Source organism: Haliaeetus leucocephalus, unplaced genomic scaffold (genome assembly GCF_000737465.1).
Source record: "Haliaeetus leucocephalus isolate CR32 unplaced genomic scaffold, Haliaeetus_leucocephalus-4.0 Scaffold2, whole genome shotgun sequence".
Taxonomy (NCBI): domain Eukaryota; kingdom Metazoa; phylum Chordata; class Aves; order Accipitriformes; family Accipitridae; genus Haliaeetus; species Haliaeetus leucocephalus.
The window spans coordinates 11095417-11108298 of record NW_010972438.1 but is presented as its reverse complement, the minus strand read 5'-3'; the positions used below and the strand labels follow the sequence as shown (position 1 = coordinate 11108298).

The 12882-nt window shown below is 58.7% G+C and overlaps 1 protein-coding gene across 3 annotated transcripts; it reads left to right on the top strand.

Annotated features, from left to right (window-relative positions):
* Positions 1-55: 55 nt before the first annotated feature.
* On the top strand, positions 56-12875 carry BRPF1 (bromodomain and PHD finger containing, 1). 3 transcript variants are annotated; one of them, XM_010571395.1, is made up of 13 exons: positions 56-673; positions 1818-2777; positions 5200-5356; positions 6485-6616; positions 6962-7090; positions 8073-8385; positions 9323-9634; positions 10899-11186; positions 11294-11441; positions 11961-12097; positions 12193-12311; positions 12423-12577; positions 12688-12875. In XM_010571395.1, the coding sequence occupies exons 1-13, from the start codon at positions 78-80 to the stop codon at positions 12869-12871; spliced, it is 3630 nt and encodes a 1209-aa protein (XP_010569697.1). In that variant the 5' UTR covers positions 56-77; the 3' UTR covers positions 12872-12875. The 3 variants fall into 3 exon arrangements, with proteins under 3 accessions (XP_010569697.1, XP_010569692.1, XP_010569689.1); XM_010571390.1 differs by having other exon boundaries at positions 9320-9634; XM_010571387.1 differs by having other exon boundaries at positions 9320-9634; positions 12667-12875.
* Positions 12876-12882: the final 7 nt, after the last annotated feature.

Below are 12882 nucleotides of genomic sequence, written 5' to 3'. Positions count from 1 at the left end.
GGGGCCCGGCCTGGCCTGGCCTGGCCCGGCCTGGCCTCAGCCCCCCCCGCCTCAGCCCCGCTCGGGCGGGCGACGCCATGGGCGTAGACTTCGACGTGAAGACCTTCTGCCATAACCTACGGGCCACCAAACCCCCCTACGAGTGTCCGGTGGGCACCTGCCGCAAGATCTACAAGAGCTACAGCGGGATCGAGTACCACCTCTACCACTATGACCACGACAACCCCCCCCCGCCCCAGCACACCCCCCTGCGCAAGCACAAGAAGAAGGGGCGCCAGGCCCGCGCCGCCAACAAGCAGTCGCCCAGCCCCTCCGAGACCTCCCAGTCGCCGGGCCGCGAGGTGATGACTTACGCCCAGGCCCAGCGCATGGTGGAGGTGGACCTGCACGGCCGCGTCCACCGCATCAGCATCTTCGATAACCTCGACGTGGTGTCCGAGGACGAGGAGGTTCCCGAGGAGGTGCCCGAGAACGGGAGCAATAAGGAGAACACGGAGACCCAGAGCGTCCCGCCCAAATCCGGCAAGCACAAGAACAAGGAGAAGCGCAAGGACTCCAACCACCATCACCACAACGCCTCGGCCGGCACCACCCCCAAGCTCCCCGAGGTGGTGTACCGGGAGCTGGAGCAGGACACCCCTGACGCCCCACCTCGCCCCACCTCTTACTACAGGTATTGTCCGTGGCCGGGGCGCGAAAAGGCTCCCAGGCAGCTCTAGCTCGTGTCCTGGGTCTGGAGGTGGAATTGGCCCCGCTCTGTGCAGGCGGCTTGTCCGTGGCTCGTGGAAATGGCTTCCATCTGCCTCTCCTGGGTCCCGCAGAGCTGGCTGTCCCATGGCTTCAGGCTCTGGGAGCTCTGTCTGGCATCGCACCCCGGTTTTGAGGGGTCTGTGTGCCTGTAGAGCTCTCGCTTGCTGCTTAGGTCATTGCTGGGATTGCCGCGCTCGTTCCTTGCCGGGACGGCATGTATAATCGTAACAAAAAACGAATGTGTCCTTCTGCCTTCCATACTGCTCTTCGGAGGTATGCTGGGATAGCTCTAGAGCCCCCCAGCACCAAGGTGTACCTGTAAGAAGTGTCCGTTTATGGGCTTAGTTCTCCTTGTTGTCCTACAGTTTTCCATGAGTGGTTTGGTGAGTTCAGTGGCCCAAAGTAACACCTCAAGCAGGGAGTTAATACTGAACCAAAGTAACGCTTGTGTGGCCACCCCAGCTGTCCTAGTCGCCCCGTGCCCTGAGAAACCAGTGTCATGTTCCAGGGACAGGATAATGACATTATTTCATGTCAGGGTGTTAGAAAAGAAACCTTCCCCTGAGGCATCTGCGATGGTGGGAGGTGGTTGCCTCGGGGTTCCAGCTCTTTCCTCTCTAAGTAACATCCCCTCACCCACAACTCAGAGTGAAAGAGAAGAGGGTGCAGCCGCCCTTGCCAGAATTAACGAAACATGGTGCCTCCATTCCTGGTTGCTGTTGTGTCTTAGGCATGAGGCTGCTGTCTCCAGAGCATTTGGCACCTGCTTGGTGGCTCGTGCCGGCTCCCATCTTGCGCTGATGAGTCTCCAAGGCCCTTACCTCGTCCATTAGACGAGTGTTATTTTGTCTGTGTCATGCCCAATGCGCTGTTGTGCCACTGCGCTGCTGGGGGTGCAGCAGCACCTCCTGCTTCTGCACGTTCCTGCCTCATCCCTGGGTTTTATTTCACTTGGGTCTTGGCTGTAGCGTTTAAACGTTTCCTCAGCCATAGCCTGCGGGAGTTAGGGTTCAGCAGCTCTGAGTCCCCGCCAGCTGTGCCCTCACCCTCCCGTGCTGTCCTTCCAGGTACATCGAGAAGTCGGCAGAAGAGCTGGATGAGGAGGTGGAGTACGACATGGACGAGGAAGATTACATCTGGCTGGACATCATGAATGAGCGGCGGAAGACTGAAGGCGTGAGTCCCATTCCCCAGGAGATCTTTGAGTATCTGATGGACCGGCTGGAGAAGGAGTCCTACTTCGAGAGCCACAACAAGGGGGATCCAAATGCCTTGGTGGATGAGGATGCTGTCTGTTGTATCTGCAACGATGGGGAGTGTCAGAACAGCAATGTCATCCTCTTCTGCGACATGTGCAACCTGGCTGTGCATCAGGAGTGCTACGGGGTGCCCTACATCCCGGAGGGACAGTGGCTCTGCAGACGGTGCCTGCAGTCACCCTCACGAGCCGTGGACTGTGCTCTCTGCCCGAACAAGGGGGGGGCCTTCAAGCAGACGGACGATGGGCGCTGGGCACACGTGGTCTGTGCCCTCTGGATCCCAGAGGTGTGCTTTGCCAACACTGTCTTCCTGGAGCCCATCGACAGCATTGAGCACATCCCGCCCGCACGCTGGAAGCTGACCTGTTACATTTGCAAGCAGCGCGGCTCCGGGGCTTGCATCCAGTGCCACAAAGCCAACTGTTACACCGCCTTCCATGTCACCTGCGCCCAGCAGGCCGGGCTGTACATGAAGATGGAGCCCGTCCGGGAGACGGGGGCCAACGGTACCTCCTTCAGCGTGCGCAAAACCGCCTACTGCGACATCCACACGCCGCCGGGCTCCGTGCGCAGGCTTCCCGCCCTCTCCCACAGCGAGGGGGAAGAGGAGGACGAGGAGGAGGAGGAGGAGGGGAAGGGCTGGAGCTCTGAGAAAGTCAAAAAAGCAAAGGCCAAGTCTAGGATCAAGATGAAGAAGGCACGGAAGATCCTGGCGGAGAAACGAGCCGCAGCGCCTGTGGTTTCTGTGCCCTGCATCCCCCCGCACAGGTACGACCCACTGCCGTCCCTTGACTGTGGAGAAATTTCTCCCTTTCTCTGTGCCTTGTGTCCCACTTTCCACATGGGCTTTATCTTGTTCCTCCCTTTAGCTTTTCGCACGGCTGCTTTTTGCTTTATTCTCGCAGAGGGCTGTTGGTGGTTTCTTCTGGGAGTCCTGCAGAGAGGCAGGGCGATGCGCTGCCCCGCAAAGGTGTCTGGGCCCTCGGCGGAGCAGGAAATAGCTGCTGTTAGCTTAACGGCAGAGAATGAACTTGGCCGGGTGCGTCAGGAAGCAGCTGGGGGTTCCCAGTGCTCCTTTCCTGTTGTGCTGACCTCAGGCGCTGGAGTAAACCGGGGAGGGAGGAGAGGGGCTGCTCTTCTTTCTGCCAAGGTTTTTTTTTCTCCCGGGCCTGTGCTGGGGAAAAGAGAGAAGTGTGGGAGTGATTCAGGCCTGGGAAATGGGCTAACCACAGGGGTTGTTTTGGCTCTGGAGCAGAGAGGTCTCATATCAGGATCCCTGTGCCCTGCTGAGCACAGCTCATCCATCCCAGCAACTGCTTACCCCTTGCTGGGCTTCCTTAGTGTTTTGTACCAGTCGCAGGCAGCAGCTTTGCCTCGGAGCTGCCTGTTGGAGCGGGGCCGGGCAGCAGCAGCAGGGCGCAGAAAGCCTTGGAGCAGCTGCCTGCGAGGGGTGGCTGGAGAGGACCAGGACTCCTGCCTGCTGAGGGGCACGACTGTCATGAGGTTGGCTTCACAGCATGAGGTGTCAGGAAGGTACTTGAGGCCTTGCCAGGAATTGTGTTTCTGTTGCATCCCGACCCTGAGGGCTCACGGGAAGGTGCAAACATCCAGTAGTTACAGCTGTAACTACCATGTGTCTTGCTCTGGTCTGATCACTGGGCTGGCGTGCAAATCCCAAAACCAGAGCATCTAAGAGCCTTGCCAGAATTTGTCAGTGTAGTTTATAACTCTGGGTGTCCTCAGCAGCGTGCAAAAACACATAGAAGCATCTTAGGACAGTTTTGGATCTTGCCGTCACCCTGCAGCAGGCATCGCACTGTTGAAGCGTGGGCTGGGCACAGAAGCGTTTGCCTCTGTGGTTGTGAACCACCATCCCTGAGCTGCTGAGCTCTCCTCCTTCCTGCGGCCGGAGCTGTGCCGGGGATGTAACCCCGTGATGCCCTGACACCATATCGTTGTTGTACCGGCTGACCCGTCGAGCACGGCTGTGACAGTGCAGGGACACAGGACCGCTGCTTTCCTGTGGACTCTCGAGACTATCTCCTGCGTGGTCGGAGGGGAGCACCCGGAAGCTGTGGGCTTTGCTCTCTGGGCAGGATTCTGGTCACTTGTGGAGGCAGGTTTCTGCTACAAGGCTGCTGGCGTTTTGCCACAGTTTGTGTCCTAACCTTATGTTTTTGCTCACTCGGGGCTTGCTCTGTAGCTGGAGCCTCTTTTCTTATGTGTGGACGCATTGGCAGGTGCTATCATTGTGCTCACAGCAAAACCCACACTGAGCTAGAAGCTGTTAACCTCTCCCCAGGCCTTCCTGTTGGGATTAATTATTCTTCAAGGGCTGTTGCCAGAATGCCAAATGTCTTCCTGTGGGAGCTGTGCTTGGCCAGCAATGGCACATGAGGCTGCTCTCCCCAGCCTCTTCAGCTGAGGCTGATGCAGGTTGGGTCATCCCGTGCGCAGAGCTGTCCCTGTGAGATGTGGAGATGCTGGACTTCATCCCTTCGGCTCCCTGCTAGCAGGGCATCTCTGTCCAGCTTTGCTGAAGGAGGCTGTCCCAGCCCCTCCAGGCTTTCTGCTGTTGTAGAGGGTAGGAAAATCCCTTTTGTGGTGTTTTGGGCTGTTTAGGGTAGTCCTTCATTAGCTTGGATAGGAGTTCTGTTGTGCTTGTGCCTCCTGTTCCCTCCTCACACTTTGCCAGGTTTGGTCAAGTTACGGGCTCCCTGGGGCTCATTTATCTGGTAATGTTTGGCCAGGGCCTTTGTCAGCATGAGTGGCCCTCAGCCAGGTAAATAAAGGTTTTGGGATAGCAGTGCCATAATGCTCACAGTCTCAAGGACTGTGGGAGCTGTTAAAAGTTTGGTCCCCAATGCATCTGTGTTGTACCACGACCCGGAACAGCCTGCCCCAGGCTTTTGCCTGAAAGTTGGCAGGAGGTAGAAAGGAAAAGTCTGTTTTGGAGAGGCAAGGCTGGATGTTTCCTGGCGTCCTCTGTTGTGGCTGACGCAGGCAGGCGGCTGCCGTGCATGACTTGGTGTTACAGAAATTCCTGCCACAGGAAAGGGCGTTCTCTGCCCAAGCAGCTTCTCAGCTGCTCTCGGGTGGCCTTGCTGATACATCCCCCCAGCCAGGGCTTCTCCTGCAGTGGCCAGGCTTGCCTTGTTGATGGGGTCTGTGGTTCCTCTCCCTTCTTCAGGCTCAGTAAGATTACAAACCGTTTAACCATCCAGAGGAAGAGCCAGTTCATGCAGAGGCTGCACAGCTACTGGACTCTGAAGAGACAGTCCCGCAACGGTGTCCCTCTGCTCCGCCGCCTTCAGACACACTTGCAGTCACAAAGAAACTGCGACCAGGTAAGGGCAGCTCATTGGGACACTGCAGGGAATCCTGGCTGCACGCGCCTGCTTCCTGCGCCTTTGGAGTTGTGGGCTCAAAGCCTTTGCTGCATGGGGTGCCTGCAGGCGCAGAAGGGGAGCCAGGGGTATGAGGTCCTGGATGAGGAAAGGGCAGCCCCAGCTGCTTTTGCTGCTTCACCTTCTCCTCTGCTCTCGGCGTTCAGAGATTTGCCAGGCAGCGATGCCGTTGGCAGCCTGCCACAGGAAGGGAATCCTGCCCTCTCATGCTGCTGTGCAGAAGTTAGCTCGTTCCTCATGCCCATGTTTAGCCGGTGGTGATGGCAAACCTGTCAGAAATGGCTCTAGTCTGAGGCTGCTGTGTCAGTAAGTGTTGAGAGAGATGGCCGGAGATCTCCAGAAACAGTCTGGAAGAAACCAAGGCCTCGCTTTCAGTTTCTGAAACCGCTCCAGGAGCACTCCCTGTGGGTGCTGCTTCCAGCCCACTGTCTGCCTCAGCCCTTAGTCAGCACTTCACAGATGTGAAGTCTCTGGTGCCAGAGAGGAAGATTTTTCTTCTGGCTCCCTGCCTGAGCTCTAAATCTTTCTTTCTGAGCCCTTTGAGGACTGTGACCGGGCAGGTGTTTCTCCTGCCTTTGCCCCCTCTCATTTTTATTTGCTGGAGAAGAGTTGAGACTGCTTCTGCCCATCTTTGGCTACGGCAGAACAGAAGTTGGCATTTTTTGGTGCTCCAGAAGTGAAAGCAACCAGAGACATGTTCCCTTTTTGCCCTGTTGCCCTTTGCCGGAGCTCTGAGCAGCAGCACAGACCCCAGTATTGTTGATCTGTGCTCCTGGGCAGCTGCAGGCAGTCAGTCGTGTTAGAAAGAGTATTTCCAGAGGCTCAGGATGTCTGCCTCCTGGCATCTTAAGGGCTTCGTGACCAAGGAGTAGGTATTCAGCTCTGGTCAGAGATCACGCTGTTTCTGAGCCGCCTGCCTAGGTTACAACAAGGGAACTGTGACCTTTGCTGAACCAGTGGGTCGAGCATGCCAGTTCCCTTTGCCAGGGAGGGGCCCCAGCACACAATCAGGAAGGTGGAGATGGGAACACATCTCCTGTCAGCTCATGGTCTCTGATGTTCCCACAGAGAGACACTGAGGATAAGAACTGGGCCCTGAAGGAGCAGCTGAAGTCATGGCAGCGCCTCCGCCATGACCTAGAGCGTGCACGCTTGCTGGTGGAGCTGATACGCAAGCGGGAGAAGCTCAAGAGAGAGACGGTAACGATTGTTTGCCCCTCCTTGGGGAGCTGCTGGGGTGGGCATGAGCATGGGCTCTTTAGAGTGCTGCAGGGCGCGTGCTGGGGTCCCCTCAGCCGTGCTGTGCCCTGCCCCAGTGGCTCTGAGCAAAGGTGGCTGCTCTGCAAGGCTGAGGTGGGACACGCAGGTGCTGGAGCCAGTGTTAGACCTCCTCTCCCCGGAGATGGGTGTGAGGTGCAGTCCCTGCCCCTCGCGTGAGGAGAGCTGTCGCTGTCCTGCAGGACTGCACCGCTGCTCCCTGGGGACTGTCCCCACTGTCTGGCCGCCAGGCAGGGGGCTCAGCCCCACTCTGTTCCTCTGTTTCAGATCAAAGTGCAGCAGGTGGCACTGGAAATGCAGCTGACCCCCTTCCTCATCCTCCTCCGCAAGACGCTTGAGCAGCTGCAGGAGAAAGACACAGGCAACATCTTCAGCGAGCCGGTCCCTCTGTCTGAGGTAACAGAAATCTACGAAGTAAGAACCCCCTCCCCCAGATTTCTACTTCACTCAAAACTTGTCCCTTGCTTGTGCCAAGGGTTGCCCAGGGTGCTCTCTTGTCTGGAAGCTCCCCCAGGCAGCCTGGTGCTGGCCCGCGCATCCCAGCACCACTCACCCAAGGGGGGTGTGCAGCAATGCCCCTCCTGGGTGAGCTGAATGCAGAACAGCTGAGCTGGTGCTGGCCGGGAGCACAGCACTCAGCTCTTCCTCTGCACGTGTTGCTGGTGACTCCAGTGTCTGTGAGTGGTTGGGGATTCACGCTGGGAAAGGCAGAATGCCAGCCCTTGGCAGGCGGCACGCTCTTACCTGTCCTCTTGAGAAGGCCTCTGCTAGGTGACAGACTGAGCACAGCACAGAAATGGGTTTGACCCTCAGGCTGTCACTGCTGGGAGCAAGGGAAATGATTCCTGAGACACATCATCGAGTCCCCGCCTGGGGAGGTGGGGAAAGGCCACGCCAGCTCTGCACAGCTCTGGCAGCAGGTTGGCACTGAGGTGTCTTGGCAGAGCTGGGGAGGAAGGCTGTGCGGTCCCACCTGCAGCCACTGCTGCTTCCTGGACTGTACTGTTTTACCTGTCTGCGCTCACCCTCCCCCCCAGGGGCTGCGCTTGCGGTTTCCTCCCCCGGGGAACACCATGTAGCATACCGGATCCCAGCTGCCTGCAGACAGGAGGAGAGGACGGGGTGCTGGCATGTGCACTGGAACCGTAAAAACGCTTCAGAGTGTGTATCTGCTCTAACAGGTTGAGCACAGCACATGGGCTCTCTAGTCCGGAGGCGTTACTGTTCCTCAAGCTGCAAAAGCAGACAGCATTCCCCGATGTGCATTTGGGCAGAACACAGGGAGTGATACCTGATTCCTCTAACAACTGTTTTCTTGGAGCAGGTAATGCTAACTGATGGTTCCTGGGCTCTTAGCTCTGGCTCTTTCCTCATGCAGGTCCCAGACTACCTGGATCACATCAAGAAGCCGATGGATTTTCAGACAATGAAACAAAATCTGGAAGCCTATCGCTATCTGAATTTTGATGACTTTGAGGAGGATTTCAACCTGATTATCAACAACTGTTTGAAATACAATGCCAAAGACACAATCTTCTACCGGGCAGCCATCCGTCTGCGGGAGCAGGGAGGCGCCGTTCTCCGGCAGGCTCGCCGGCAGGCGGAGAAGATGGGCATTGACTTTGAGACAGGCATGCACTTCCCCCACTGTGTAACGGTGGAAGAGGCTCAGGTCCAAGACATCGAGGACGGTGGGTACTCATCCCCTGTTCCAGGGTGCGAGGGCTACTCAGAGGTAAAGCCCAGGCAGAGTCAGGGCACCTGGGGGTCTGTTCGAGCAGCGCCCTATGGGAGGTTCAGTCGGATGCCTGGACTGTGCGTCCCCACTCCCCAGAGAGGTGGGGGCTTTGCTAGTCAGGTACCTGTCGGCCCCATTAGATTGGTTCTAGGCAGCGGCTTGTCTGCATGTCCTGCCAGTCCCTTGGTCCCTCGTCTTCCTCTTGGTCAAGGCAGGAGGCTGCCTGGGATGTGGCCTCCCTGGCCAGCATCAGGGGTACTGTCACTCGCCCCATCCCCTGCACTGGCTGTGAGCTTCTGAGGCTCCTGCTGCACTGCCCAGCTAGAAGGACTGACTACCCCTGGTAGCTGTATGCTCCCCCCTCTCTCCCCAGCTGCAGGCTTTGCTGGCTGCCATGCAGCTCCTGACACCCATCAGCCAGATCTCGCTGGCTCCGTGGTTGTAGTTCTGCTTTTCTCTGGGCAGTGGGGAGCACTGCCAGGAACAGTGTGTCAGAGAAGGATCCTTTTAGGGTCCCCCTCTTCCTGCTCCAGCATGCGACAGGCTCAGAGAGGGGAACTTCCCTGTTCTGTAATGCTTCAGGATCCCTTTGACTCTTGTTTTCCCTTTCTTTTTCCTACTGTGTCCTTGCCCCAGCCGATGGGAACCCTGGCATTCTCCAAGCTGTTGATCAGCCTGCTTTCCCCAGCAGTCCCAACCGGCTTGCTTCCCACAGGGCTCCTTCTCCAGTTCTTTTAGGGTAACTTCCCATGTTCACAGGTGTTTGGTACCATGTCAGCTACTTCCCTCCTGCAGGGAATCTGGATTGCCCCATGCCCTTTCAGGTAGAAGAGCTCCAAAGAGTTCCCGATTTCTTTCATCCATCTGCTCCTCTTTCATTCCCCCAGAAGATGTGCGGCTGCTGCTCTCAGAGAATCAGAAGCACCTGCCCTTGGAGGAGCAGCTAAAGATCCTGCTGGAGCGGCTGGATGAGGTCAACGCTGGCAAGCAGAGCATAGGACGGTCCCGCCGGGCCAAGATGATCAAGAAGGAGATCACGGTCCTACGGCGGAAACTCGCTCACCCGCGGGACCTGGGCCGAGATGGGCTGGAGCGGCACAGCTCCTCTGCCAGGGGAGTCCTGCAGTCGCACAACCCCTGCGAGAAGGACCTGCAGACAGACAGTGCTGCAGAAGAGAGCAGCAGCCAGGAGACTGGCAAAGGTACCGGTCCCTCCAGAATACTGCCAATTTTGGGGAGTGGTGCAGAACCACCTCTGGACACGCTTGGCTGGGGGAGAGGCTGCCCTGCCAGGTGCCTCCTGAGGCAGGAGGGCCAAGTGGGCAGCTCCCCGCACACACCCCTCTCTTCGCTCCTCCTTAGCAGCAGGGCCGATGGCCTCTCAGGGGGGCAATCCCTTATCTCCCATTCCCCTGCGGGGCTTCCTTGTTTCCAGTAGTGCCTCCTGTTAAGGGTGGGTGCAGACTACAACGTCTGCGCCTCCCCGGGCTCCCTCCCAGCATCCCCATCCGAGGACAGTACCCCACTGGGTAGTTTGTAGTGAGCTGTGCCAGCCAAGCAGGTGGGACTGGCTGCTGAAGGAGGCCACCTCCTGCGTCTGGAATAGCCACAGCCTGGTGTGTGTTTGCCTCTGGGGAGGGTTGGCAGGTCGCTGGTGTTCGCAGCTGCTGTCAGCGTTCACCCGGTGAGCTCACCTCCCGTGCAGCCGAGGAACTGGATGTCGTTCCAGAGACTGAGAGTCCCAGCTGTGTGATGTGGGGCATGAGATAGATGGATTGTTTCCTCCTGCCAGCTCTGCCACGCTGCCCGGTTTCTCTAGGGGCATTAGGGAGCAGGCTGCCTTCAGTGTCCCTTTGCGCTGGGGGGCACGGGAGGGAGTTGCAGCAGCGCTGACTGCCGAGCTCCAAAACGCCCTCCTGGGGCTGGGAGCTGAACGTGGGCCAGCCGCCAGCTCCCTGGCCTCTGGGATGGAGATACTGAGCTGGGCTCCATGGGGAGCAAAGCAGGAGCTCCAGGCAGAGCTGCCAGGTGTCACGGGGGGTTTGCCATCTCTGCATCCCAGTCCTGCCCCGCTAAGCACTGGGAAAAGCAGGCTTTTCCGCAAGCAGGGTGTGTTTTAGGGCCTTTGTCTAAAAGGGTGCAGTGGAGCTTCTCAGCTGCTGCGTGTCGTGGAAAAGGTTTATCCCTGCTTGCTTCCTATTCTTGACTTCTGTTTCTGTGAGGTTGCTGCCTGGGAGAAAGGAGGGCATCCCTGACTGGTGGAGCATTCTTTGATGTCCCCATCTAGCTTTTACTGTCAGCAGACTGGATAGTTTGACCCTGAGGGCTCAGGCATGGCAAAGCTCAGGACGGAGGATCTTCCGAGATAATGTTCCAGAGAAATGAAGCTGTTCCTTGATGCCGCTGCCATGCGGTCCCTGCCAGGTCCTGTGGGCTGCAGCTGACACCTTCTACTCCCTCTTCCAGGTCTGGGTCCCAATTCTTCTTCCACCCCAGCACATGAAGTTGGCAGGAGGACCTCAGTGCTCTTCTCCAAGAAGAACCCTAAAACTGCAGGCCCTCCAAAACGTCCAGGACGCCCCCCGAAGAATCGGGACAGCCAGATCACTCCCGGCCACGGGAACAGCCCCATCGGGCCCCCCCAGCTCCCGATAATGGGGTCCTCCCAGCGGCAGAGGAAGCGAGGGCGAAGCCCGCGCCCCAGCTCCAGCTCGGACAGTGACAGTGATAAGTCCACTGAAGACGCTCCCATGGGTGGGTGCAGCAGCTCCCCCCGCGCAGCCAGGCGGCCGTGGCCCCGCTGGGAGCACGTGGCGGGGTGCTGCACGGTTGTAATGCTCTTCTGGTGGGGTGTTTTGCAGACCTGCCAGCCAACGGTTTCAGCAGCGGGAACCAGCCAGTGAAGAAGAGCTTCCTGGTGTACCGCAATGACTGCAATCTTCCCCGGAGCAGCTCCGACTCGGAGTCCAGCAGCAGCAGCAGCAGCAGTGCTGCCTCGGACCGTACCAGGTACCGGCATGGCTCTGATGCGGCGCTCGGCCTTGAGTTGCCAGATGAGGGAGCCTATTTGGTGGTACCCGTCTCGTTCACCGTCCTGTGGCCTGGCTGCTGTTATCTAAACCCTAGAAAGCTGCGGGTTTTGTGCCTTTTTTTAATGTAAAACGTAAAGGTGTGAGTGTGCAGCAAAGGGCTAGTAGGGAGCATGAACCGGGGAATTCCCTCTTGGCACAGCAGCTGCTCTGACACCGGCCCTTCCAGCAGCCAGCTCCAACAGGTTCCTGCCTGTGCCTCTAATTCGGATTGGTGCTCGTTTTCTGGGTCCATCCGGGTGAAACCGGGTGAAGGTCTGGCTGGCATCTCATTAGAAGCACCATCCCCCCTTTCTTCCTGGTACCCCTGCCGAGTCCGTCCCAGTGCTGACGGTTGAAGCCCATGGGCCCTGGCGTCCCGCCAGGCTGGCCCTCTTGAAAGCGGTTTCTGGAAGCTTAATGTGGCTCCTGCTGACGGCTCCGCTCCCTCTCCCTGCAGCACAACGCCTTCCAAGCAGGGCAGAGGGAAACCCTCCTTCTCCCGAGTGAACTTCCCAGAGGACAGCAGCGAGGACACGTCGGGGACGGAGAATGAGTCCTACTCCGTGGGCACGGGCCGAGGCGTGGGACACGGCAGTAAGTACTGCGGCCGCCTGGCCACCTGCCTGGCTGGTGCCTTCGCCCCGAGGGGGGACGCAGCTGACTCCCCTCTCCCCTCTCCTCCGGCACAGTGGTGCGCAAGGGCATGGGGCGCGGTGCGGGGTGGCTGTCTGAGGACGAGGATTCCTCCCTGGATGCCCTGGACCTGGTGTGGGCCAAGTGCCGGGGGTACCCCTCCTACCCGGCGCTGGTGAGTACCGCCCGCTCCCGGGGCCTCTGAAATCCACATTCCCCCGCCCACAGAGCGGCACTCGGGGTTCCCCCTTCCCCTCTCAGCCCTCCCCTCCAACTCCTCCGGCAGATCATCGACCCCAAGATGCCGCGGGAAGGCATGTTCCACCACGGCGTCCCCATCCCCGTGCCCCCCCTGGAGGTGCTAAAGCTGGGGGAGCAGATGACTCAGGAAGCACGCGAGCACCTCTACCTTGTCCTCTTCTTTGACAACAAGCGCACTTGGTAAGGCCGGGGCCCCGGGGGCTTCGGAGCAGGCAGGGGGGTGGGGGGGGTCGGGGGTCGTCCGGAGACGATTGTAACCCTCAAACGAGGTGGCCCCCCGCTCCCCGCAGGCAGTGGTTGCCCCGGACGAAGCTGGTGCCTCTGGGGGTGAACCAGGACCTGGACAAGGAGAAGATGCTAGAAGGTCGCAAGTCCAACATCCGCAAGTCGGTGCAGATCGCCTACCACCGCGCCATGCAGCACCGCAACAAGGTGCAGGGCGAGCAGAGCAGCGACTCCAGCGAGAGTGACTGAGCTGGCCCCCC